Genomic DNA, 22,989 nt, shown 5'->3' on the forward strand with positions numbered 1-22,989 from the left:
CTCTTCCTCCCTCCCTCCCTCCCTCCCTCCCTCCCTCCCTCCCTTCCTTCCTTCCTTCCTTCCTTCCTTCCTTCCTTCCTTCCTTCCCTCTCTTTCTTTGATTTCCTTGCTTTCTTTCCTTTCTTTCCTTTCTTTCAGTTCTTTTTCATTTCTCTTTCCAACCTCCAGGAAGCCTCACAACATTTAACTAACAAAGTTGCCAAAAATCACTAATCCCCTGCTTTGCCCCAAAACTGGGGCAAGCAACGCCCGCCCTGGGAAGCATTCAATGAGAGCTGCTCGCAGCTTGCCTTTTCTCAGGGTTCAGTTCCTTGGATGCAGGACGAGCTCCCGCGGGGCGCAGCACGCTAACCCTTTCCATGCAGCGCTTCGCGTGCGTGTGGGGACCCAGGAGGAGCTGAGCGGTGCCGGTGGGGCAGGAGGCTGAAGTCCCGCTCCCCGGTGCGGCTCTGTGACCGGGTGCCTGCACCCCTCTGTCCGTATCTCCAGCCCGTGTGGAGGAGACGGGTAACCCTGCTCCCGGCCTGAGGCAGGAAAAGGGAGAACGGGGACTTTTGGTTACACAACGTCCTTAACGAGGGTTTCTGCTTCTTACTTTTTACTGTTGATTTTCTGGTGCATTTACTGGTGCAAGAGGCGTTTGGTCTACTCTTTGTAAAAAAAAAAAAAAAAAAAAAAAAAAAGGAACAAACCCGGTACCACAAGGGTGCTCTCACACACGGCAGCTCGCTCCCGGTCACCGGGGCCCAAGCAGCCTCAGCTGGGCCCCAGGAGGGAGGCGCCAGGCCCGGCCCTCCCCGGCCAGCACCAGCGTCTCGGGGGGCCAGTGTGGCGGGCATGGCGGCGCTGCGGGCGCGCACCGTGCTGCTGACCGGCTCCAACCGGGGCATCGGGCTGGAGCTGGTGAAGCAGCTGCTCGGGGGGCCTCGCCCGCCCGCATGGATCTTTGCGACGTGTCGGGACCCCGAGGGGCCGCGGGCGCAGGTCAGTGCGCGGCCGGCCAAGGGACATGGCGGGTGGGCCTGAGCTGCGGGCAGGGCTGGGAACGGGCATGGCCAGGGGCTGCACCGCGGCCTGCCCTGCGGTGGGCGAAGGTGAAGGTGGCGGAAAGCCCCGCTGTGCCACGGGGGGCTGTGGGCATGAGCGGCCGCCGTGCTGCTGGACTCTGTGGCGGCCGAGGTCGGTGGTCCTCGGGGTCCGAAAGCAGCCACGGGACCCTCCTGCCCCAGTTTTGTAATTCGCTAAAATGCAAGTCAGACACGCATTGTTTCGGCAGGAAGTCACAGGAGCATCTGAAAACGTGCAGCTTTCCTTCCAACAACATCAGCTCTGGTTTTCCTCCGCTTGCTGTCACCCGCTGAAATACCGGAGGGGAGGTGTTTGCTCCGCCGGTTTGTTTTGCTGCCCCTCCTCACAGCCCCGCGGCGTGCAGGGCTCGGCGCAGTGCCGGCAGGAATCCCACCCCAGGAAGCCCCCGAGGTGGTCGTGAGCCCCCTGCCCGTGCTGTTCAGGCTCATGGGCGGTGGTAGGGGAGAAGGCACCCTGCTGCAGGTGCAGAGCTCCTGCTGCTGGCGCCTCAGCGAGCTGCATCAGAGCCAGTTCAGCGCTTCCCTTTTTGCCCTGTTGTCCTCCCTACACCTGCTGGGCTCTGGCAGTGCTGAGATCAGAGGACTTTTTGCAGGGCAGGCTGGAGCACGTTTCTCCCAGGTGGTCAGGGTGCATTGCTCTCACCGCAGGGTGCTCTGGTGAGACTTGTGGCAGTGTTTTCAGGACGTTGCTGATGAGGTGGGTGACAGCAGGAGGCAGAGGGTAGGGTGGACCTCTGTCAGGCTGATGCTACCACAAGAGCTCCACTCATTCCTTGTGCGCCTTCAGATGTTGGGAGTGAGAAGCTGCTGAAGCCAGCAGCTGAGCAGAGCAGCAGGGGAAGGAAAAATGCCCATCGGCCATCACAAATCACTGAGAAATATCTTCCATCCTTTTCTGTGCCCGGAGGGAATGTGGGAACATGGAGCCTGATGGTGACACTCAGAGACATGAGGTCAGTGACTCCCACTCCACAGCAGTGGGATGTGGTCCCAGGATGAGTCCCAGGAAGCATCCCCTCACAAGAAGCTGCCGGTCTGTTTTTGCTGCAACATTCTCTATGGGCTTATTTATGAGAGTTTTTTAATAGTTCTAAAAGTAATCATTTTGGACATGTTGAATATGCTTTGATTTCTGTTGTCTGGAACCTGCTATGGTTATATACAGCTATATGCAGTATAAAGCTCAGAGCAAAGAGCTGCTAGGAAATGTAAAGTTGAAGGTTTCATTTGGGATTTTATTCTTTTTGAAAAGTGATTCTGAATCCTCTACGTTTGGTGGCAGTCATCAATACAAGTTTGCAGAGGGTTTCATTTCAGTTGAGCAGGTGAGACATAGTGTCCAGAGTGATTGTGCTGTTTGGCTCCAGATAAGACTGGATAAAAATTCTAGCCATTTTAGTCTGTTGTGGCACTCAGGACCTGCTCTGACCCTCTTTGGGCAGTGATGCTGGACGTGGGAAGATGCAGGGGCTGGGGACCAGGGAGCTCTTGGACCCCTCTTGGTGCAGGGAGAGGTCTCTGGAGATCCTGCCTTGTCCCACACCTCCCTGGTTTAAACCTGTTTTCTCAGGCATTTGTCAGATAATAAAAAACCACTTTTAAACCACTATCAAAGATGATAAAACTCTTTTAAACCACTTAGAAGAAAAAAGACAGAGCCATCTGTCAGGTTTTTGTAGGGGGAAAGCAGATGCTGCTCCCTGTGTTGTTCTTCTTCCCTCCTCATCTTCACATAGTGCTGTGTGTACTTGTGTGAAGGTGCTTTAGGTGCATGCTGCAAGGTTTTCCTGCCTTTGTGTTCATCAGCCAGGCCTGGATGTTCAGCTGGGCCCTAAGGAGACACAACACTGAAAGCACCTGGAAAGCCAGGGAAAGCCAATGATGGGGCTTTGAGGGGCTGGTGACCCGCAGCAATGAGGCTGCTGCCAGGTCAGGAATGGCAGGAATGCGCTCCCAGTCATTCCCAGACCTGTAACACTTCCAGCAACCTCTGGGAGATGCTTCTGGCCTTATGCCAGCTCAGTGTGCATCATTTCCTGGGTGAGCTGGTCCCTAATAATAAATGTGCAGTCATTCTTTACAGTGGCTCTGGCTGGGTTCCTGCATGCAGATGCAGCAGGCTTTGGGAGGGTGGCCACAGTACCTTGCAGGCGTGCTTGTGTTGCACTCTGCGTAAATGGTTACAGCTTTGTGGAGCTTGGAAAAACCCAGGGTGCCTTATCCAGCCGTCCACAAGTGCTCAGTAACATCCTGAAGATGGATGTAACAGCCTTGAGATGGCTGGTCACTGGCGCCCTGGGATTGTGCTTGGCATCACATCTAGTTGTTCCCATGTTTCTTTTCACAGGAGCTGAGAGATCTGGCGTCCAGACACCCAAACCTGGTTCTTGTGAAGCTGGGTAGGTGTGCTCTGCCTCTGCCATTTGTGTCCACCAGCCACAGCGGCTCCGTTTCTCCTCCCCTCCGTGCCACCAGGCTCTACATTTGCCTCTATCTCTTCAGAGCTGCCCAACGTTTGGCTTCAAGTGCTGCTGCCCCTGAAGGCCCAGCTTCTCCAACCCCATCTCACCCTGTAGGGCCATCCTGCAGCAGGTCCTGCCGCAGCCCCTCTGGGGACAGCCCCTCGGGGGACTGTCACAGCAGTGCTTTGCCACCACGGGGCTGTCTGCAAAGGGCTCTGCCCTGGCCGGGTCCTGGAGATGCCTGAAGCATCCACACCGTGTGTTGCGGAGGAGACTGGGGCTCGTGGGTGCCGGGGTGCTCTGGGCTGGGTGCACAGCACCATCTGGTGCCCACAAATGGAAAAAGAGCGTGGAAGTCGTCCCCTCAGCTCTTCCTCAGCGGCTTAACCTCCAACTTCTCCCCTCAGCCCCTTGGGTGGACCCCAGACAAAGATTTCAAGGAAATCTGCCCCAGCACCTCCAGTCTGAGCTGTCCACAGGAGTACCCACCGCTGTCAGCGCCCAGTCAGCCCCAAGGCTGCTCTGGCCCAAAAGGAACTCGAAAAACCTGGGGAAATGGGGTCAGCCCTGGTTCTCAAAGCCCTTTCTCTGTCACCGCAGATGTTGCAAATCCCTCAGCTATTGCCGATGCAGCGAAGATTGTGGAGGGGAAGCTGAACGGCGCAGGCCTGAACCTGCTGATAAACAACGCTGGCATCTATGCCCAGGTGTCGCTGGAGACGGTGGACTCTGAGGAGATGATAAGGACATACAAGACCAACGCGGTGGGGCCGCTGCTGATGGCCCAGGTAACGCTCGGGGCAGAGCCTACCTCGGAGGGGGAGTTTGGCCCAGCCTCCCTTCCTCCTGTTCCTTGTGACCTGGTCAGCCACGTGCCTCGTTGCTGCCTGTGGTCATGGTGGAAGTCCCAGAGAGCTTTCCAAAACTTCCCAAGGCTGTGAGAGGGAGGGAACGGCTCCAGCCTGTGCTCCCACCCCATGCTCTCTTGGCTTCCTACTGCTCCTCCTCACCCCCTGCTGTAGGCAGGCTGGGTTGCAGTTGCTGTGAGTGGGGCTAGCTGGAGGCACAGGCATCCCACCAGGCTGCTTCTCCCCAGGCGTTCCTGCCCTTGTTGAAGAAGGCTGCCCGGAACAGCACGGAGAAGGGGCTGAGCTGCAGCAAGGCAGCCATCATCAACATCTCCACCGTCATGGGATCCATCGAGAAAACTTCCGAGTCCTTCTGCAAGCCCGTCATCTCCTACCGCTGCAGCAAGGTAGGGAGATGGGGGCTTGGGAGCTGAGGAGTCAAAGCTGCCCTTTGCCACACCTGGTCTCAGGGCAGCACCCGAGGCTGCGAGATGGAGGGACGTGTGCTGGTTGCTGCCCGAGTTCTCCGGGCACCTCCATGTCCAGTCCCTGCCCCCCTAGGGGATGCATGCACTGTGCTCCACCTCCTGCAGACCTGGCGTTGGGTTTTTCTCCCTCACCTTGAGGCAGAGATGGGAGTGGAGGCTGGTGTGTGGTGCTTTCTGCTGCTCAATGCTCCCTTCCTCCTCCAGGCTGCCCTCAACATGCTCACCAAGTGCCAGGCTCTGACCTATGGGGAGGCCGGGATCCTCTGCGTGGCGCTTCACCCTGGCTGGGTGAAAACCGACATGGGCACCCAGGAGGTGGGTGCTGGCTGAGCAGGGTCACTGGGATGCGTGGGCACTGCTCGAGCAATGACCTCGCTGCAGGGTATACCTGGGGAGTAGCATCAGCACATGCTCTGTACCAGAGCCACACACCCAGGGCTAGAGGGAGGCTTGTTCAGGGGGGGTAAAGACTTTGGGCAGTCCCGGAGATGTGCAGAGCCCGAATCCAATAGAGCAGGGAGGGGAGGAGCAACACCTTCCGACAACGGCCCCCTTCCCTGGAGAGCTGCAGGCCCAGGAGGTCTCATCCGTGGGTGAGAAGCATTTAGCATTCTGCTTGCAGCAGCATCTTTGGCACTGCCTGTTTGGCTACGCTGGTGTGCGTGGTTCCTGCAGCTGCTCACAGAGCCTGTAGCTGGCTTCCTAGCCCAAGCCACCTCCACCCAAGCCACGCAGACACCCAACTGTCCTCTCACATCACTGGTCCATCCCGCCTCCCGTGGCTCTCTCCCCAGTCTGGGTGGAAGGAGCCTTGCTGGGGATGTGAATGAGCTGACTGGGGTCTGGTGGGTGACCAGCAGGGGTTGGGGGGTCGCAGCCCTGCTCCTCACTTGTGCCTGTTGCAGGCTGACCTGACGGTGGACACGAGTGTGCGGGGGCTGCTCTCTGTGCTACCCGTCCTCTCTGAGAAGCACAGCGGGAATCTGCTCAACTGGGAAGGCAAAGTGATTCCTTGGTGATCCCCTGCAAGGGACCGTGCAGTGCCAGGGGGTCTCTGGGTGCCCAAATCACCAGGGTGCTCAGCCCCCTGGGGCCTGCAGGTGACCTACTTAGGACTCTGCCACCAGGCGTGCAGGGCAGTCTGTGAGCCCTGCATCCGAGTCGCTAATAAATGCAGTCACAAGTCGATTAGTGCCTCTGCCTTCTCCTGGCTGCAGTGCCCTCACTGAGGCTGCCTCTGCCCTGGCCCGAAGCTGTCCTCTGCAAAAAATAACCTGGCATTAGAGCAGTCTGTCTGCCTTGCCTTCGGCTGCTCTGAGCAGAAGGCAAGCCCCAGGGAGCATTTCGCCAGCCCAAAGCCCTGTTGTCTTCCCTGGCTGCTGAGCGTGCGTGGATCTGCCTGCTCTGCCTGGCGGTCTCTTTGCTACAGACATCCTGGTGGCACTTTGTGCTGGGCACCATGTCCTTGTGAGCGGCCTTGGGGCAGGACTGAGAGGTCCAGCAGGGCCACAGCCCAGTTTTGTTCCCGTACTGGAGCTGCAACGGGGCACAGTAGCTCTGGGTGTGGGAAACCCAGCCCCAGGGGGAACACAGCATGGGACTGGCACTTCTGCCGGACGGAGAGGCTGGGAATATCAGTAACTGGGCTTCTGCATGGGTTGGGCAACCCCAGGCTGCAGGATTTTGCTTGAGGGTGGTAACAGCCCTGAAAGAAAGGGCTTTGGGGTGCTGCTGGGTTTTCCCAGCTTCAAGAAGCTGTAGGTTTCCATCCATACCTGCCCCTCCTGGAAGGAGCTTCCCCTTGGGGGACGATGGAGAAAAGCAGCCAGGGGCTCCTTCAAAAGCAGCGGAGCAGAGCAACCTGGCTTGCAGAAGAGGAAAACCCAGAGCTTTCCCCTGAGCCCCCCATTTCCCAACTGAGCTCCCTTGCCCAGGCCTCCCCCCACGGGCAGGCAGAGCACTGGGGCAGACGGCCACGCTGCGGCCACGACTCAGCCCCACCGAGGTGAGCTGTGTCCCTGCGAGCTCCAGCAAGCCCCAGCACCAGCCTGCCCTCCCCAGCAGCCTGCTGAGTCACAGGCAGCAGTGATTTCCTCACTGGCTCCAGGTCCTCCCAAGCCACTGGCATTTTGGTAGCCCAGACTTCGGAGGGGCCAGGAAAGGTGACAGCGGGGAGCATCTGCCAGCTGCGTGCAGCTCGGGCCAGGTTCCTGTGGCTGCAGGTGGCAGAGCTACTGGAGGTTATGAGGTGGTACCCCTGTACCCCTCCTTCCTGGGGGTCCCAGGGAAGAGAGGCAAGCTGCCCCTGCAAAGTTTAGGGGTGCTGGGAGCGGATGAGGATGGGGTTCCCTCCAGGCAGTTTCTGGAGCCAGGACAGGGTCCCAGGACTGGGTCCCAGCCCCAGTTCTCTCCCAGAGCTGCCCCATCCGTGGTGTGAGGCTAATGCCAACTCCTGCCTGGTTGTGCCAAAGGGAGCCAAGCCCCAGGGCTGTTGGGAGCTGTCTGTCTGTCTGTCTGCACCGTGTCCAGGCTTCGTGTGCTTTCCAAGCCTGTAAAATGTTTTCCACGGCACTCAGAGACGGCGCAGTGTGCCGTGCTGGGAGCGCTGCCCACGGGTGAGGCACCCACTGCCGCACGGACACATCCCGCAGGGAGATGCTGGCCCCAGCTCTGTCCTCCTGCACCCGGCATCTGTCCAAGCAAACCAGGCAGTGCTGGGGACAGGGAGCAACGCTGCTGTCCCCAGCTGAGGGCTGCTTCGTGCTCCGGAAGCCCGGAGCTGGGCTCTCTCCAGCCACCTGACTTCCCATGCAGGTGCTCGCTGCTCTTTGCTCTTTTCTTTCCCAGCCCCACCTCGCATCTGCGGCCAGAGGAGCTGGCATCCCCTGGCCACCTTCCCTGGGGAGCGAAGCAGCACAGGGCAGGGAGAGAAGGCGGCGGGACGGGAGCTGGTGAATGTGTGAGCATCCCGCTCTGGCTGCAGCCCCTCCGGGACATCGCGCTGTGGCAGGGCACCTGTAGGAGACCCGGCACGGCCGCCCACCCTCCCCCTCGGCCGCCAAATGGGGGGCTAAGTGCTGTGCAGAGCCCAGTGGCAGCAGGCAGGTCAGTGCTGGTGCCGTTGTTCAGTCCTGGGGCAGCACCACCAGCACCTTGCTCGGGGACACGCGAGGGACCCTGTGGGCAGGTCTCTCTGCTCCAACACTTGCCAAGCGGTGTCGGCTTTTCCTTTGCTCAGGTTCCGGGTGTTTGTGCTCATGCAGCTGATTATCTCCACGCTTCCTCCCCAGCCTGATGTTTCCTGCCCTGCTCCCTCCCTTTTGCTGGCGTTGCCCTTTGTGTCAGGCTTATCTCCCGGTTCTGGGCAGCGTCAGACCTCCGTGCTCCCCCTGCTCGCCGTGACGGGGGCTGGTCGCACCCATCGCCTCTCTGTTCGCTGGGGAACAGATTTCTTGCTTTCTCTGATTTCTTCATTCCTCCAGTTTTCTCTTCCTTCCGTGCCTTGCCCTTTCCTGCCACGGCTGTCCCGGGGGAGGATGGCTGGCAGTGCCGCTGCCTCCGTGGCCGTGAGAGACGGGGAGGCTGCAGCAGAGCATCCTCGGAGAGCCCACGCCGTGCCTTCCAGAGGGCTGCAGCAGGGGACAGCTGAAATGCCAGCTCCGCCTGGCACCTATCAGCTCCTCGGGAGCACAGGCAAGCTGGGACAGAGCAAGGAGGATTTAGGAGCCACCTGCATTTAGCAGCTTAAAGTGGGACGTCCTTGATCCATCTCTACCCTGACGCTGTAGGACAGGTGCACACTGGGCTGGAGCACTGCCCACCCTATAGTGTGCGCATCTGCAGAGGAACCAGCCCCTAAGAATTGAAGGAATTTGCCCTTCCAGGTGGGGACACCGGGTTAGAAGAGCGGGATGCTGAGGCAGGCTCCTAAGTGCACACCCTGGGGCAGCAAGGGCCCTTTTCGCAGGGTCTCCCACCTGGTCTGGAAGACCAAGAGCTGCTGGCAGAGCCGTGCCGTGCCAGGAGCTGGGGCCAAACGTGCCCGTGGGGAGTCCCGGGGGAATTGTCCGTGACGGGGATCCAGGGGCAGGTTCTGCATCAGGGCAGGGAAAGGATCAGGGCAGACTCCCGTGGCCAGTTGGGGCGAAAGAGGAGCAGGGCTGGGGCAGGGCTGCTCCTGCCACGGGTGCGATGGCCCCAGCTGTGGGAGGTGGAGCAGCAGGCAGGAGGCAGGTCAGGGACAGCAGCACACGAGGAAGCGCCGGGACACCGGCGCTGGGACAGCCAGCACAGCCGGTCTCAGCAGCTCCAGACCTTCACCGGTGGGGGGAGGACCAGGAGCAGAAGCAGCCAGAGCTGCATGGACCTCAGCCAGCACCTGGAGATCCTGTCGGAGTGAGTCTGCATCTCCTTCCAGCCCGAAGAGCTCTTCACCCTGCCAAGGTGCGGGCACTGCCCGTGGCATGGAGGGACGGGGCAGCAGGATGGTCGCAGTGGGGACATCCCACGGCGCTGCGGTGCCAAGGCTCAGAGCCCCACTGACCGTCCCCAGCTGGGAGGGCTGGGGATCACCTGGGGACCTGCAGCTAGCGGGGGGGGTGCCAGGACGAGCAGAGGACGGTGCTGGGTGCAGGAGGAATGCAGCTTGGCAGGAAGCACATCCCGAGGAAGCCGAGTGGTGCCAGCAGATAATGCGCCCAGGCTTCCTCCCGCACCACCGCGGCCTCGGGGCCGGGGCTGCCGGCCGCTATCTGGCCCTGCAGGCCCACCAGCGTCGCCCCCCTCTCACCGCGTTATTATCGTTAGCTGGGAGGAAGCAGCTCGCCCATCCCCACCTCGTGCTTAACCCGCTGCTGCCTGCCCTGCTGCCCTCTGTCCCTTTGGCCAGGGGCTGGAGGCTCCGTGGCAGCTCGAGGACGGTGCCGGGAGCTCGCCGCTGGCTTTGCCTGCTGGGGAACCAGCATCTCCCCCGGCCACGCTGCGTCCCAAGGGGGGGGGGTCCTTCCTGGCACGGCCCCACGGCCGCCCCCACCACGGGAGGGTGCTGACTGGCATTGAGGGAAGGTCCTGAAGGGCTCAGCTGTCTGTGGTTGCCTCCCCGTTGCCTGTCCCCGCTGTGAGCTGGTTGGATCCTGCCCGGCGCTTCCTTTGGAAGCCTCGTGATGCTTCCCGCACCCGGCTTTGCACAGATGTAGCTCAAGCACCTGGTGAGCGCTGCGGAGGAAATCCGTCGTGGGGAACAGAATCACAACGTTTCTCCAGCTCCATTTAAAGAGCCAGGACTGAGCTGAGCTGAGCCGCAGGGGCTCCGGAGGAGACTTTTTTTTCTGCTCATGGATCTTTGGATAAGCAAAATTCAGTCATTGCAGCGTTCTCCAGATTACCTTGTTCTCCTGCAACTGATCTCTGCCAAATTGTCCCCCTCCCCATCTTCTTGTCTGGCAGGGAGAGGACCTCAGTCTCCTATCAGCACAGCCTAACCCTCCATGCTGCAGCTGCGTCCTCCAGTGCTGCGCTGAGCGCTGGTGCCCACGGGGCCGGGCAGGAGCCGAGGTACGTCAGCAGCCACCAGCAGCCCCGGGGACACCGCGGGGACAGCAAGTCAAGCCGAAGCAAGAGGGCTGCAGGGCCCAGACAGCACCCTGGGGTGCTGGGCAGGGTGGGACCTTTGGGGTGTGCAGGGTGCAGGATGGACATGTAGTGCAGGAAAGGTCTGGGGAAGCTGGGCAGGGTCCTGCTGCGGCACAGTCACTGCTTGGATCTTCCATGTGCTGGGGGCCCTGGGGACAGCCGATGGGGTTCGACTGTCCGGGGCCAGGGCAACGCCGTGCTCAGCCCCAGGCAGGAGGTGGATTGCTGGAGGAGTTGTTGCTGCAGCCCCCGGTCCCCTGCACGTCACCACCCAAACACACCAGGGCCACCCCTCTGCAAACCCAGGGGACGGGGACTGGCACAGGGACTTCAGGGATGTCCCCAGAGACCAGTGTTGCCCGTCCCATGGTTTCTGTCACAGCCTTTGCTGGAGACATGGAACAGAATGGCCAGGGAGCCAGGAAGCTCCAGGGTTGGTGTCACCAGTCCCAGCACCTCCTGCTGTCCCCTCACCTCCACCAGCATCTCCCACCCTGCGCCCTTCCCTTCCACCCCACAAAGTGCCCCACGGGTTGGCCCCGCTGGCACAGGGACGTCCATGCCGGTGGTGTTCTCACGTTGCCTCCCTGCCCCTTGACTGGGTTTTCATCCCCACCAGCACCGTGTTTTGGCAGCTTAGATTGTCTTTCTCTCCAGTGTCCCCCTGCTTGGAGCCAGGGAAGTGGCGCTGGGGAGGAGCTTGGCTTCTCCTGTTTGTTATTACAGGATAAAGTTACTCTTTAAAGCAGAGCCAGCGCTGTCAGGGCTGCATACCATCCGGGAACATCGCTTGTTCCCAGCGGCTCCGATTCTCTTCTTGTGCTCGCTCCGAGCCACCACGCTCCCAGCCCCAGGCGCAGCGAGGGGGGCACGGATGGGGGGATCTGAGGAGGTGCTTGGAGGCTTCTCCTCCCACCCTGCGAGGGCTGAGAGCAAGGAAGACGGCCTCTCCATGAGCAGGAGAGCTCTCCTGTCTCTGGGGTGCGTGGGGAAACAGAAACAAAAAAGCTAGAGCCGGGGGCAGTGGAAGGGCAGGAGCAGTGTGTCCTTGCTCAGCATGCAGCTGGGAGGGCTGGTCCCGGAGCCGGAGGTGTCCTTTGCTGGGGCCTGGCAGGGGCCGAGCACCCCCCCGAGTTGGTGTTTTTGGGGGCTCGAGCTGGGGCTTGCTGGGGGCCGGCCCCTCGGTGCTCGGCGGTGACGTGTGCGCGGGGTGGAGGGGAAGGAAACGGAGCTGGGGGGGGTTTCCTGCAGAGCTCCTGCACCTTCTGTGCTGCTGCAGATGTCTCCAAGCCGGGCGGGGAGCCGAGACCCCGTGCAACCCAAGCGAGGCGCCAGGTCCCCAGCCTGCGCCCACCGCCGGCAGGGTGACGCCAGCCCCGACGCGGAGCCGTCCCCGGCAGGACGAGGAGAGGCAGCACGTGCCAACAGTCAGCTGGCTGCGGCACGCCGAGCGTGTGACTGATAAAGGAGCCGGGACCTGGTGGCACTGACACGTGTGTCGCAGGCGTGTGAGGCCCCTGGACCTGCAGGGAGCCAGGGGGCCCCCGGGGTGCAGGGTGGGAGGGCAGGGTCCATGCAGGCGGCACGTGTCCCCACGCTGCCACTGCCCCACCATGAGGACAGTCAAGCAATGGGTCAGAATCGCCCAGGATTTTGGGTGATTTCCAGCGCTGGAGGTTTTCAAGACTGGACAAAGCTCAGAGCCACCTGGCCTGGCCTCAGACTGCCCTGAGCAGGAGGTGCCTTCCCACCAGGGTCATCCTCAGGGATTGGGGCTGGAGAGGTGCTGGGGGTGTGTCTGAGTCCAGGGGCACCCAGAGGGGGATGTAGGCAGGGGAGAGCAGGGGTGATAGGTGGCGATGGAGCATGCAGGACCCATTGCTAACTTGGTGGGATCATTCCCACAGGAGATGTGGGCCAGCCCTGGCCACTCCCGCAGTGGCTCGTGTGCTTTTTCCAAGAAACTTTTGTACCAGGCAGCTGTGGCTGTGTGAGCGTGGGCAGTGGAGACGGGGCTGCCTTCACCAGGCTCCTTGCATCCGTGCGTCCCCAGGGCTGGCATGTGCCTGGAAGCATCCACGAAGCCGAGGGTAGCCCGATGCCTGTCCCTGCCGCATGCTGGGATCACTCAGAAGCCTCCTTGCTCCATGACATGCTCTCACTCGCATCAAGAACACAAAAAATCAGGTGTTTATGTGCCTTGCTGCATGACCCGGGCTGGTGGAGCCGTAGTCCAGCAGGGACAGGAGATGGTTACAGCCGCTTCCTATTGCCCTGCAGCTTGCTCATCCGTTCTCATTTCCCTAACCCATGTCCCAGTGCTTTCTTTGTTATTTTATCTGGCGGGCAGGGATTATTTGCTGAAGGCTGGGGGTTGCTGCTGGGGGTGCTTTCACGTATCTCTGGCCGCTCTGGGAGACCAAAGTGTGGCTGCCTGAGCTGTGCCTGGGCTCTCAGCGACCCAGAGCTGAGCCCAGCATGATGCCGAGTGCCCGGGGCTTGCAGGAGAGCGCGCTGCTCCGCTGCCCGGCCGTGCCAGCGCCCTGCCGAGCCACGTGCCGGTCTTGTGCATGACCTCAGCCTTCCTGCTCGGTGCGGGACAGGCCCTCAGGGGCTGCAGGAATCCTCTGAATCACAAATACTTTCGGAGTGATTACGCCAGGGCGTGAGACGTCTCCTACGGCGCTGAGGTGGGGATGGCTGCCTGCGTACGGGAGACACCAGGGGCCTGGCGTCTGGTCAGCTCTGTGCCTGTCCCCTCCAGCGGGGCCAGCGCTGGAGATGCTGCTCGCTGTCCTCCTGGGGTGGATCTGCTGCAGATCTGCCAGCTCTGGGCTTTCTGCTTTTGCTGCAGGGCCCTGCCTTGGGTGCCAGCTTGCCCGGCACAGTCTGGCCGAGCTGGCCGGGTTTCCAGCAGGGCTGTTTCCAGCTGTGACTCAGCTGGGGCTGCGGAGCTGGTTGCTCGCACTGCCCCAGCGCCGTCCTGCCTCCGTTAACTCCTTCCCAGGCCACACTCCTCCACCATGCACCCGGAGCAGCCAGGAGCCCGCAGCGGTGCTGGCTCAGCTCGGAGCGTGGGGCTCGTGGACGAGGCACCTTGCTCTGGGGCATGGCCGAAGCGAACCATGGCTGCGCTGCACGAGCAGCTGGACGTCCTGGTGTGAGGCTTCGGACGCTGGAGGCTCCGTCCTGCACCGCTCCAGCGCAGAGCAAGAATGCAGAGCATGCAGCTGCTCCGGGGCGTACGTGGAGGGAGGCATGGAGCCAAGCCCTGGCCTCGTGCCCTCTGGAGAGAGGGGAGAGGAGAACATGGCTCGAGGCCCAGCCTCTAGCCAGAAGAGTGATATGGGGGGAAAAAAGACTCCACGTGTTTGTCCATGCCATGGATGTGGTTCGGAGGGCTCACTGCTGGCTGGTGGGCGCCGTGCCTCCTTAAAGCCAGGGCTGGTGCTTCGGGGAGCAGCCAGGTTGAGGCTGAGGTTGACCGGGACCTCCAGAGGCCACCTGGTCTAACCCCCTGCTGAGACAGGGCCACCTCTTGCTATCAGGGTGCGGGTGAGGCCAGCCTGGCGGTCTCACCCTGGGGTGAGCTGCGCTGTGTTGGCCGGCTGCTGACCCTCAGGGACAACTGGCCGTGCCGTGCAGAGCAGCTGCGAGGTGCAGTTGCAGACCAAACTCGCAGCTGCCCTGCCGGGGCGGTGGCAGCTGCCTGAGTTTGCAGCGAGCCTGGAAATCCCTGGGCCAAAGTGCTGACCTGGTGCTGGCACTGCTGGAACTGGAAGCACTCTGAGGATGACCCATGTGTGTTGAGAGCATCCTCCAGGTATTCTGCAGGGTCTTCTTTCCCTCCATGTTTCTTTTGGTGAGGACCCCAGCAGGGAGGCCAGCAGAGCGTCTGCCAGGGGCAGGTCCCCTGAGCTTAGCAGGGCACCTGTGCTTGCACTTTGAAGGTCCACACAACCCTCAGGGCACCCACACATCCCTCTGAACATTATCAGGAGACAGCAGTTTCCTTCCTTCCCCTGCGTAAACCTGTTCCCCCCCAAGCCCGTGGCTGCCCTTGGAGAGCTTTTGGAGGTGGGCAAGGCAGCGACACCATCCTCAAAGTGTGGGTGGGATCCACGCGGGGTGTGACCCATGCCAGGTGCTGTCACAGCTGGCGAGGAGGTGCTCAGTGCGCCAGGCATGTGTTGGGCTGTCCTGGTGGGACGGACACCGCGTGGCACCGGAGCTTTTAGGGGGGGGGGTTGATCGATCCCGGTGCTCCCATTCAGTTCTCTCCACGCCTGCCTGCAGCAGCCCTTTGGTTTGGCTTTTCCCTGCTATCCAAGGGTCCTCGCTGTCCTCTCTGCCACGTTTTCTCCGCCGCTCCTTCCACACAACCAGGCCAACCTGGAGAGCTGGGACACCCGGCCTCCCGCAGGCTGTCCTCGGCAGAGCCCCCCCGGCTCCACGTCTCTGCTCTGCGGCACTGCTCCGCTCCTCGGCGGCCCCACGAGAGCGGTGGTGGCGCAGCGGTTTCCTTGTCACAGATATTGCCCCGCTCCGCTGAGCTCCGAGACGTGGCGACGATCTCATTAGCGCTTCTGCGTTGCAGGGCTCGCTGGAGCACTGCGCCGCCTTGTCCTTGCTCCGCGGACGTCTCGCTGGGGCCCAGAAGGCAGCAGTCCCACTTAAAAGTGGGTCGGTTCGGTGTGATCTAGGGCAAGCAGAGAACGATGGGCTTGGGAGAAAGGGGAGGAGTGGGGTGCATCCGCCCCGCGGATGTTCCTGGTGGCGGGGCGACGTGGCCTCCTCCCTCCCCACCACGCAGGGCTCTGTGGAGATGGCAGTGGCATTTAGGGCTGCCGGGCAAGGCTGCGCTCCTGGGCACAACACGGAGCACAGGGTACGGCCATCGGGGTGGCAAAGTGCTCCCACGGCGGGGCTGCCTTCGTCAGGGCACTGGGAGGCTCCTGCCCTGCGGAGGCTGGTGGGGAGGAAGGCTGTGGGTCCGTGCCTGTGCTGTCCCCTGGCAGAACGGGACTGCTGATCAGCAGAGGAGAGGTTGTGGTCTGTGTGGGGCTCTTGCTCGCCGGGGGTGGGCAGGGAGGCGGCGAGATCCCCGGGTGGCAGCAGAGCTGGGCTCAGCGATGCTTGGGTCTCTGCCACCGACTGGCCGTGCAGCCTCGGTCACATCCCTTCCCCTCCCAGAGGTGCTTTCCCCTCGGCCTGCACGCGGCATAACGTGCTTGGAGCTGGACCCTGGGGGGCCGTGGTGGCCCGACCGTGGCGGGGGGCTCCGTCCACTTGCTCTCCTGGTGGGGACACAGCGGGCACGGGCACGAGTGCCAGCAGCAGCACGCGTCCCCGGCCAGCAGCAGCACGCAGGGCCACCAACACCAGTGCCATGCGGGCAGTCCCCAGGCTCCTCGGTGGGCACGGGCTGCTGGGGGCCCATCACGGTCCGTGGGGACGCTCGTCCTCACCCTGCTGCCGGTGCCGGTGGCGGCGGTGTCACCGGTGGCGGTGGCAGCAGCGGCTCCTCGGGGAGGGCCGGCGGGGGAGGCGCTCGGTGGATCCGCCATTGGCGCCGGCCGTGCCGTGGTTTCCTGCCGAAATCACATGGCTCTCGCGTTTCCATGGAGAGTGGCCGGGGTGGGCGCTGCCAAGCGCCTCTGAGCCTTCCCTGCCTGCTCCCCGTCCATGGGAGAGGAACAAAGGCGATGCGCCCAGCCAGGCCTGCTCTCGCCACCCGCGCCGTCCCCCGCCTCTCCTGGGACATGTGAGTGCCACCGGCCCCGCCACCCGGCTCCGTGGCGGGGGGGCTCCGTGGCGGGGTCGCGCCGTCAGCTCGTCCCCGGCCGGGTGGGGACAAGGACAGGGCTCGGCTGCTCCGTCCTCGGGTCCGGACGGAGGCACTGAGCGTGGGCTGGGGGCTCCACCGCCACCGGGCGCGTGAGCCGAGCACCTCGGGGACACGGGGACACGGGGACGGCGGTGACACCAGTGACACCGGCTGCACACGTCGGGGCGGGGGTCTGGGGCTGCGGGGCCGAGGTCCCGTCCTGCCCCACGGGGGACGGGAGGTGGCGGGGCTGCGGCAGCGCGCGGTGCCGGGCCCCGGGGCGCGGGGTGCCGGCCATGGCTGGGGGCTGCCTCCTCCTCCTCGCTGCTGCGGCCGGGCAATGGAGGGAGGAATGCTCGGAGGAATTAATGAGACAGATCTGGCTTTGTTGCGGGCCCCATCCTCCTATCTCCCGGCCCTGCCAAGAAATCCTTTGGGAAGCCAAGCGCCGTTAACCCCTTCCCTGCTGCGACACAGGGCTCGGCTCTGCCCTGGCCCCATATGGAGCCGGCCACGGCACCCCCGTGGCCACCAAGGGGACCTGGCGTGTCCCACCACCCCTTACTCCCGGCCGTGGTGGCCGGTGGAGGTCCCCGAGGCTTTGCCATGTTCCTGGTGCAGAGGACAGCTCGGTGGGGTGGGAGCCGGGGCGCCCCGGGCTGTCCCCGCAGCGGAGCCGAGCAGGGGCGTGGGGACCTGCGGGAGGTGGCGCGTGGCTCTGGGCTGTCTCCTTGCGGTGCTCCCGAGGGGGACATCCCGATGGGGTGCCTGGAGGGACCTGGGGCTGGGTGCCCCACAAGATGCCCTTGTGTCGGGCTCCAGCTCTGGTGGTGGAGGCTGTGACAGGCACGCTGCCATGCCCCGCAGTGACTCTGGCCTGGAGAACCAGGTTTTGAGGGTCCCAGAGACCCCGTAAGGGCAGGGCAGTTGTCCCCGCCATCCCCGGGGGACATGGAGCTGTGGAGCCCCAGCTTTGTGTGGGTGGAGGCCGCTGCAGGGCTGCTCCCAGCGCCCATCTCCCCGGCTTGTGCTTTGGGGCTATTTTTAGGGCTGCCGTTTATATCTGTGCTATTTCTGCCCCGCATGGGGAAGGCGCGAGGAAGTGACGGAGAGGACTCCAGCCTGCCGTGCCCAACCCACCGGGGCTGGTTTTGTCACCAGCATTGTCACCTCCTGCCCCCTCCCAGGTCTCCCCCATGTCCACCAGCTCTTCTCCCCCCATCCTCTCTCGGGTGGCAGCAGCTCCTGCCCCAGCCCCTTGCCATGCCCGTGCTGTCCCCAGGAAGGGCCTGAAACAGCTCCCCCATCACCTCGGCCTTTGTCTGATTGGGGATGGTGCCACCGGGGGACCCTGCTCCCTGGGCAGGTGGCCTTGGAGCTGGCTCCTCTGTAACACGCTGCGGTGGGGCTGGGGGCAGCAGGGAGCTGCCAGGGGATGGGTGTCCCCGTGTTTGGTGCCGCCGGGCAGCGGGGCTCTGGGATTCTCCTCCTGCTCCTCGTGGAAGGGCAGGCGTCCTCCCGCAGCGTCTTGGGCTTCCTCTGCCTGCCAGGACCGAGGCCGTGGCCACGTCTCCACCGCGGGCTGGTTGGGATGCTGCTGGGGGTTCTGCTGGGAATTAAGGTTGCGTCTGGATGTCTCTGCGCCCTTGAGGGGTTGACATTTTAAGGAAGAACAGAGCAAAATAACTTTGCCTGTAGCTCTTGCCACGGCCTGATCCAGGGGATCTCCATCTCGGTCCCTGCACCTTGTGTTTGGAGATGTCTTGTTTGGGATGGGGGAGGCTCGGGGCAGCTCTCCAGGCCCAGGAGAGGGGCAGACAGAGGGGACACCCCATGGAAAGCGTCCGTGTGGGGTGCCGTACCCACAGCCCGGGGGCCTTTTGGTGGTCTCCCAGCGGGTGATGCCGACGGCGGTGCTGTGCCTTCGCTGCCTGCGTTACCGGCCGCCCACCGGCAGCTTCCGCAGAGTCCGCGTTAAGCTTTAATGAGGACAAACGAGCTGGCATGGGCCGGGGCTGCGGGCGCGCTGCCTGGGCGTGTGCCGGGCACCAGCTCCATGCGGCTGCCAGCGGCGCCGGCACGGTGAGGCCGTGCAGGAGGTCGGCCTCCATGGTGCTGCAGCCTCCGCGGCTCAGCAGCCTCCCTGGCCCCGGGGCCGGCAGCTCCGTAGCTGGCTCTGTGGGGGTGAAGGATGCTGTCTGGCCTCCTGGTGCATCCTGCTCGGGGGGTCTGCAGGGCCGGGGCAGGTGGGGGATCTCACCGCGCCTCGGGGCCGTGCCGGGTGGCTGGCTCTGCTCCGTGCCCGTGTCACTGGAGCGGAGGCTGCGGGCAGGCGGGTGACAAGACACTTCTGTTGGCAGCTCCCTGGCGTGGAGGCCTTCCTCTGCAGCAAGCACCAGGATGTTTTCTGCAGGCTGCTGGGGGAAATGCCCCCAGATGCCACCTCCCCGCAACTCCGTGTGGCACAAGGGTGGCAGGGTGCACTGACAGCACCCCGGTGCTGTAAGCACCCCGTAAAGGTTCTGCCCTGATGCTTTTCATCCTGAACCTTGCCTGACCTCCCTCTAAAAGCAGCAGCAAACAGGAAGGGAGCCGAGGAGGGAGGCGTCTCTTCCTGCCGTGGTGACGGCAGCCTTTTCCAGCCGGGATGGGGCCGGGCTGCTCCAGCCTCCTCCTTCGGAGCTGGGGATATGGCCAGACAAAGGCCAGGACCCGGGCAGGGACCTGTGGCCCCAAAGTGGGTCACATCTGTGCCATGGCCAGGCTGCAGGGTCCACTTGCTGTAGGATGTGCCAGGCTGGGCAGCTCTGCCGCTCTCCAGGGACAGAGACTCAGGTTCTCCTTGCCCTCAGGCTCAGCACCGCTCCACAAAGGACCTTTCCCTGTCCTTGCACCTCTCCTGCCCCTTGGGATCCGGAAACCCGTGGGGACGTAGCCTGTTCTGGCTCACCGTTCATGCTCTGCTGATTTTAGTGCCAAATCCCTTTGCGGAGTGAAGAGGCTGGGGAGAAACCCCACGTTGTTACAGGTTCCACAGCCATGCCCTGTGGTCCCCACATGGGAATTGCACCCAGCATCTTCCCAGAGCCCTGCAAGGAGGCCCTTGCTGAAGCCAGCTTCTCCGAGACACAGGCTAGGAAAGTCTGGGCCAGGAAATCCTTTTCCCTGGCAGCTGCTGCGTGTGGTGTCCACATAAGGTGCACAGTGGGACATATTGTGGGACACCCGCAGCAAAGCCAAGGCGGGCTTCAAAATTAAACAAAACAAAGCAAAACAAACAGAACAGCCGTCCAGAAGAGAGCAGCAGCGACGTGAGCACTGCCTGCTTGTGCTGGGCTTATCAAAGGGGCCCCTTCCCTGCCGAGGGGACGGACGGACGGACAGACGGACGTCCTCCCTTCCCCGGACCTTGAGTCACGGCCGGGGGCCGCGGCAGGGCCGTGATGTCAGCCCGTGGGCAGGGGAAGCGTGGGAGGGGACAGCCGCCCGGGGCAGCCCTCCCCGCGGCCCCGCGCACCCCAGCGGCATGAGAGCCAGCCCGACACCGCCGCCCGCAGCGCCCCGCACGCCGCTCCCCGCCGGACGGGGACGCGCGGCCGCATCCCGCCATGAACGGCAAGCAGAAAGGTACCGAGCGCCCGCCGAGGGCTTCGCTGAGCTTTCACCCAGCTCTAAAATCACCCGGGGAGCTTGGGGGACACCAGACGGCAAAACTGGTGGCCGGAACGGGGCGAGGGGGACGTGGCTCGGGGTTGCGAGCGTCTTTTTGGGAAGGGGAGGCTGGGGGTAAGGTGCTCTGTGCCGGGGGGAGATGTGGGGCTGTGGGGACGCTGGCTCTGTTCCCCATAGCCCTGGCCGAAGCAGTGGCCCCACAGAGAGCTCAGCGCCGATGTGCAGCAGATGTGGTGCTCGGGAGCTCGCGCGTCCCCACCGCTCGGCAGACCCTGTTGACTTGGGGGGGTGGCGAGATGGGGGGGCTGAGGTTTGCAGGGGGATGTGGCCGGTCTTTTGGGGCCATTTTTGGGTGAGGGACTGCACCCTCCTTGCTCCGGGGAGGAGAGCTGTCCCTGCTGGGGTACCAGGATGGGTGTCTGTGACCTGAGGGGTGGCTGTCATGACATGTGGTGTCGCGATAGGTATGTGGTGGTCTAGGACCTGTGGTGGGGGGGTCCTGGGGGTCCTTCCCTACACAGGGACCTCATTCCCCTGGCAGGATTTGGTGGGGAGCTGTTGGTGCCCAACACAGCACCCTGGAGAAGAGCAGGTTGGGGTGAAGGAGGCATTTGGGACCTTCGCAAGGTTCTGCCAGCCCCACCAGGATCCTTCCAGAGGCACTTGGGGAGCAGAGCCCCGTGAGCTCTGCTCAGTGCCTCTGAGAAGGCTCGCAGCCAGCTCCAGAGCAGGAGCAGGGGCTGGTGCCCTTTGGACGGGCCACGTTCCCATCTGGGGGGCACGGAGGTGAGCTGCAACCCCTCCGCCTCCGAGGGGATGGGGATCCTGCTGGGTGCTCGGACTGCGCCCTGTCCTCCTGCAGGGGATCCAGCCTGCTGGGTGCAGCTACCTTCACCGGCTGGTCCGGGGCCACAGCGCAGATATCCGAGGAAACACATCGTGCTTCAACACTGTGCTGGGGACACCCCCTGGGTGCCACTCTGGGGCTTGCATCCCCCTTGGGGAACCCGTGGGTGCCCCGGGATGGGCAGCGGGGCACGCTGTCAGCGTGTCCCCCCCGCTGTGAGCCCTGCCCTGCCCTTCCTTGGGGACACTCCGAGGGGTAAATAAGCACTTCCTCCAATTCTTCCCATTCGCAGCTCCTTCCCTTTCCTGCCTCCCTCCCGCTCAAGGAGCCGGCCAGCGAGGGCGGACGCTGACACTGCGCTCACGGCTCTGCGGGTGCCAGCGGGGTCTGCGGCTCCGGCGGGGGCCGTGACCCGTAGCACCGGGAGTTTCTCTCCCGGCTGAGTCACGGGGGGGCTACGGCACCGCGCACGGTTTCTGACTCATCCCGCTCCCACAGCTGATCCCCCCCCTCAGCGTGCCACGGGCTGGGCTGGGAGCAGGCGGGGAAGGGGCCCGGGAGAGGCAGAGCGCGGAGGAGGTCAGAGAAGAGGCGGCTCCCAGGCCCTCTGCTGATCCCCGGATGCTCCCATCCTCCGAGCTGGGGCGGGAAGGAGGAGGCAGAGCATGGCCAAACACTGTCCCGGGCCGGAAAGGGGCTGGCGGGGGGCCGGGGCGTGCGTGCGGGTTAGGGCAGCAGGCACGCAGCTGTGCAAACAAGGGCGCAGTGGCTGGAGAGGAGGGAACGGCGCCAAACGCCCGCGTTTGCAGGCTCCAAAGGTTTTCCCTGCGGTGCATCCTCCTAGCAAGGACGAGCTCGCCCGAAGGTGCCCTTGCTGGGGTGCCCCACAGTGCCCGGGGAGGTGGGTGCACCCTGCCGGTGCTCCAGCCGTGGGGGCCGGGGGGCCGGAGGGCGCCGCGCTGGCCACCCTTGGGTGTGATGTGTCTGGACGTGGCGGTGGGGCTGGGGGCACGGAAGGAGCCGGTTTGGGTTCCTGGGGCGTCTCGGGCTCCCGCGGTGTTGATAAACCCGAAAGAGCGACCTGAGGCTGGTGTCTGAGTGTCAGAAACAGAAACCAGCTGGGACCAACCCAGCCGGTTGGACTGCCCCCTCCGTGCGCCAGAGGAAGCTGGTAGCAGCATTCTTGGTGTCCGAATCATCTGGAGAACACCAGGCACCGGGACAGGGGCCGGCGAGCCCACGGGGAGGGCTCCGGCGCTCCCCGGCGCCATCGGCACAGCTGGCAGCACCTGGATCCTCTGCCCTCCCGGCCGCCTCCGCGGGCAGGGCTGGACGGGGACCGACGGACGGACGGACGGACGGGCCAGGCTCCTGGGCTGTGCACCGTGGCTGGGGAGAGCTGCGGGTGCTCCGCGACTGAGGCACGGCGAGGTGCAAAGCTTCGTCAGAAGGCGGCTTCATTAGCGCTGTAATTAGGGGCGGGGGGCGGGGGCTTTGTGGGGCTGGCAGGGGCAGGGACGCGAGGCTCCGTGGGGTGCTCATCTCCGGGGCTCTTTCTCAGAGGGCTCGTGCAGCGGGCTCGGCCGGTGGCGGGGACACGAGCGTGTCGGTGTCCCCCCGGTGCTGACCTCCCTGCACTGAGGGGCTCCAGACCACCTTGGGCAAGATGCCGGGGCCAGCTGCCCCTTCCGAGCGTGCCTCGGGCTCCGCTCCGCGCCGCCGGTACCAGGTACCTCTTATCTCGGTAATGTCAGGAATGCACCGCGCTGGGGCTTCCCCTGTGCCGCGGGCGGAGAGTGCCAGGAACAGACCCCCCGTGCCCAGCTCGATGCCTGCCTGTGCCAGGTGTGAGCATCCCCCGTGGTCAGCGGAGGAGGGGGTTCTTGGGGCATCCCCCTCCTGGCTGCGGGGTACCGCGCGTGGGGATGCAGGTACTGGAGGTGCTGGGAGAAATCCCCGGGACGTCGCAACGCGGGGAGCGCTTTGGGATGAGGCCACCCCGGTCCCTGGGCTGTCAGTGGCCACGGCTTGTGGCAGAGCTCCTGGTCCTGATGCTCGAAGCCAGGAGCACGTCCCGGCTGCTTGAGCCTCTCTGAGGGATTTGGGAAGAGAGGTCGGGCATCACT

General features: G+C 63.6%; 3 protein-coding genes across 6 annotated transcripts in view; all 3 read left to right on the forward strand.

The window, feature by feature from the left end:
- Nucleotides 1-11,597, forward strand: part of LOC118172585 — a 22,516-nt gene extending 10,919 nt beyond the window's left edge. Inside the window, exons 3-4 of the mRNA XM_035336603.1 lie at nucleotides 7,416-7,420; nucleotides 11,192-11,597. Coding sequence (XP_035192494.1) covers nucleotides 7,416-7,420; nucleotides 11,192-11,529 — 343 coding nt within the window. The 3' untranslated portion in view covers nucleotides 11,530-11,597. The remainder of the gene's footprint in view (nucleotides 1-7,415; nucleotides 7,421-11,191) is intronic.
- On the forward strand, nucleotides 716-6,074 carry LOC118172590 (C-factor-like). Its single transcript, XM_035336615.1, has 6 exons — nucleotides 716-984; nucleotides 3,436-3,487; nucleotides 4,151-4,338; nucleotides 4,647-4,805; nucleotides 5,091-5,201; nucleotides 5,792-6,074. Exons 1-6 carry the CDS (start codon nucleotides 838-840, stop codon nucleotides 5,903-5,905), a joined length of 771 nt encoding a protein of 256 aa, XP_035192506.1. The 5' UTR covers nucleotides 716-837; the 3' UTR covers nucleotides 5,906-6,074.
- RIPOR1 (RHO family interacting cell polarization regulator 1) overlaps nucleotides 9,096-22,989 on the forward strand; it is a 26,970-nt gene continuing 13,076 nt past the window's right edge. For 2 of the 4 annotated variants that reach the window (XM_035336583.1, XM_035336581.1), the window contains exon 1: nucleotides 16,061-16,281. In XM_035336583.1, coding sequence (XP_035192474.1) covers nucleotides 16,203-16,281 — 79 coding nt within the window. In that variant the 5' untranslated portion in view covers nucleotides 16,061-16,202. Of the gene's footprint in view, nucleotides 9,330-10,331; nucleotides 10,440-16,060; nucleotides 16,282-19,719; nucleotides 19,972-22,989 lie in introns of those variants that run through there. The other 2 variants (XM_035336584.1, XM_035336582.1) reach the window with 2 other exon arrangements.

Source organism: Oxyura jamaicensis, chromosome 11 (assembly GCF_011077185.1).
Source record: "Oxyura jamaicensis isolate SHBP4307 breed ruddy duck chromosome 11, BPBGC_Ojam_1.0, whole genome shotgun sequence".
Taxonomy (NCBI): domain Eukaryota; kingdom Metazoa; phylum Chordata; class Aves; order Anseriformes; family Anatidae; genus Oxyura; species Oxyura jamaicensis.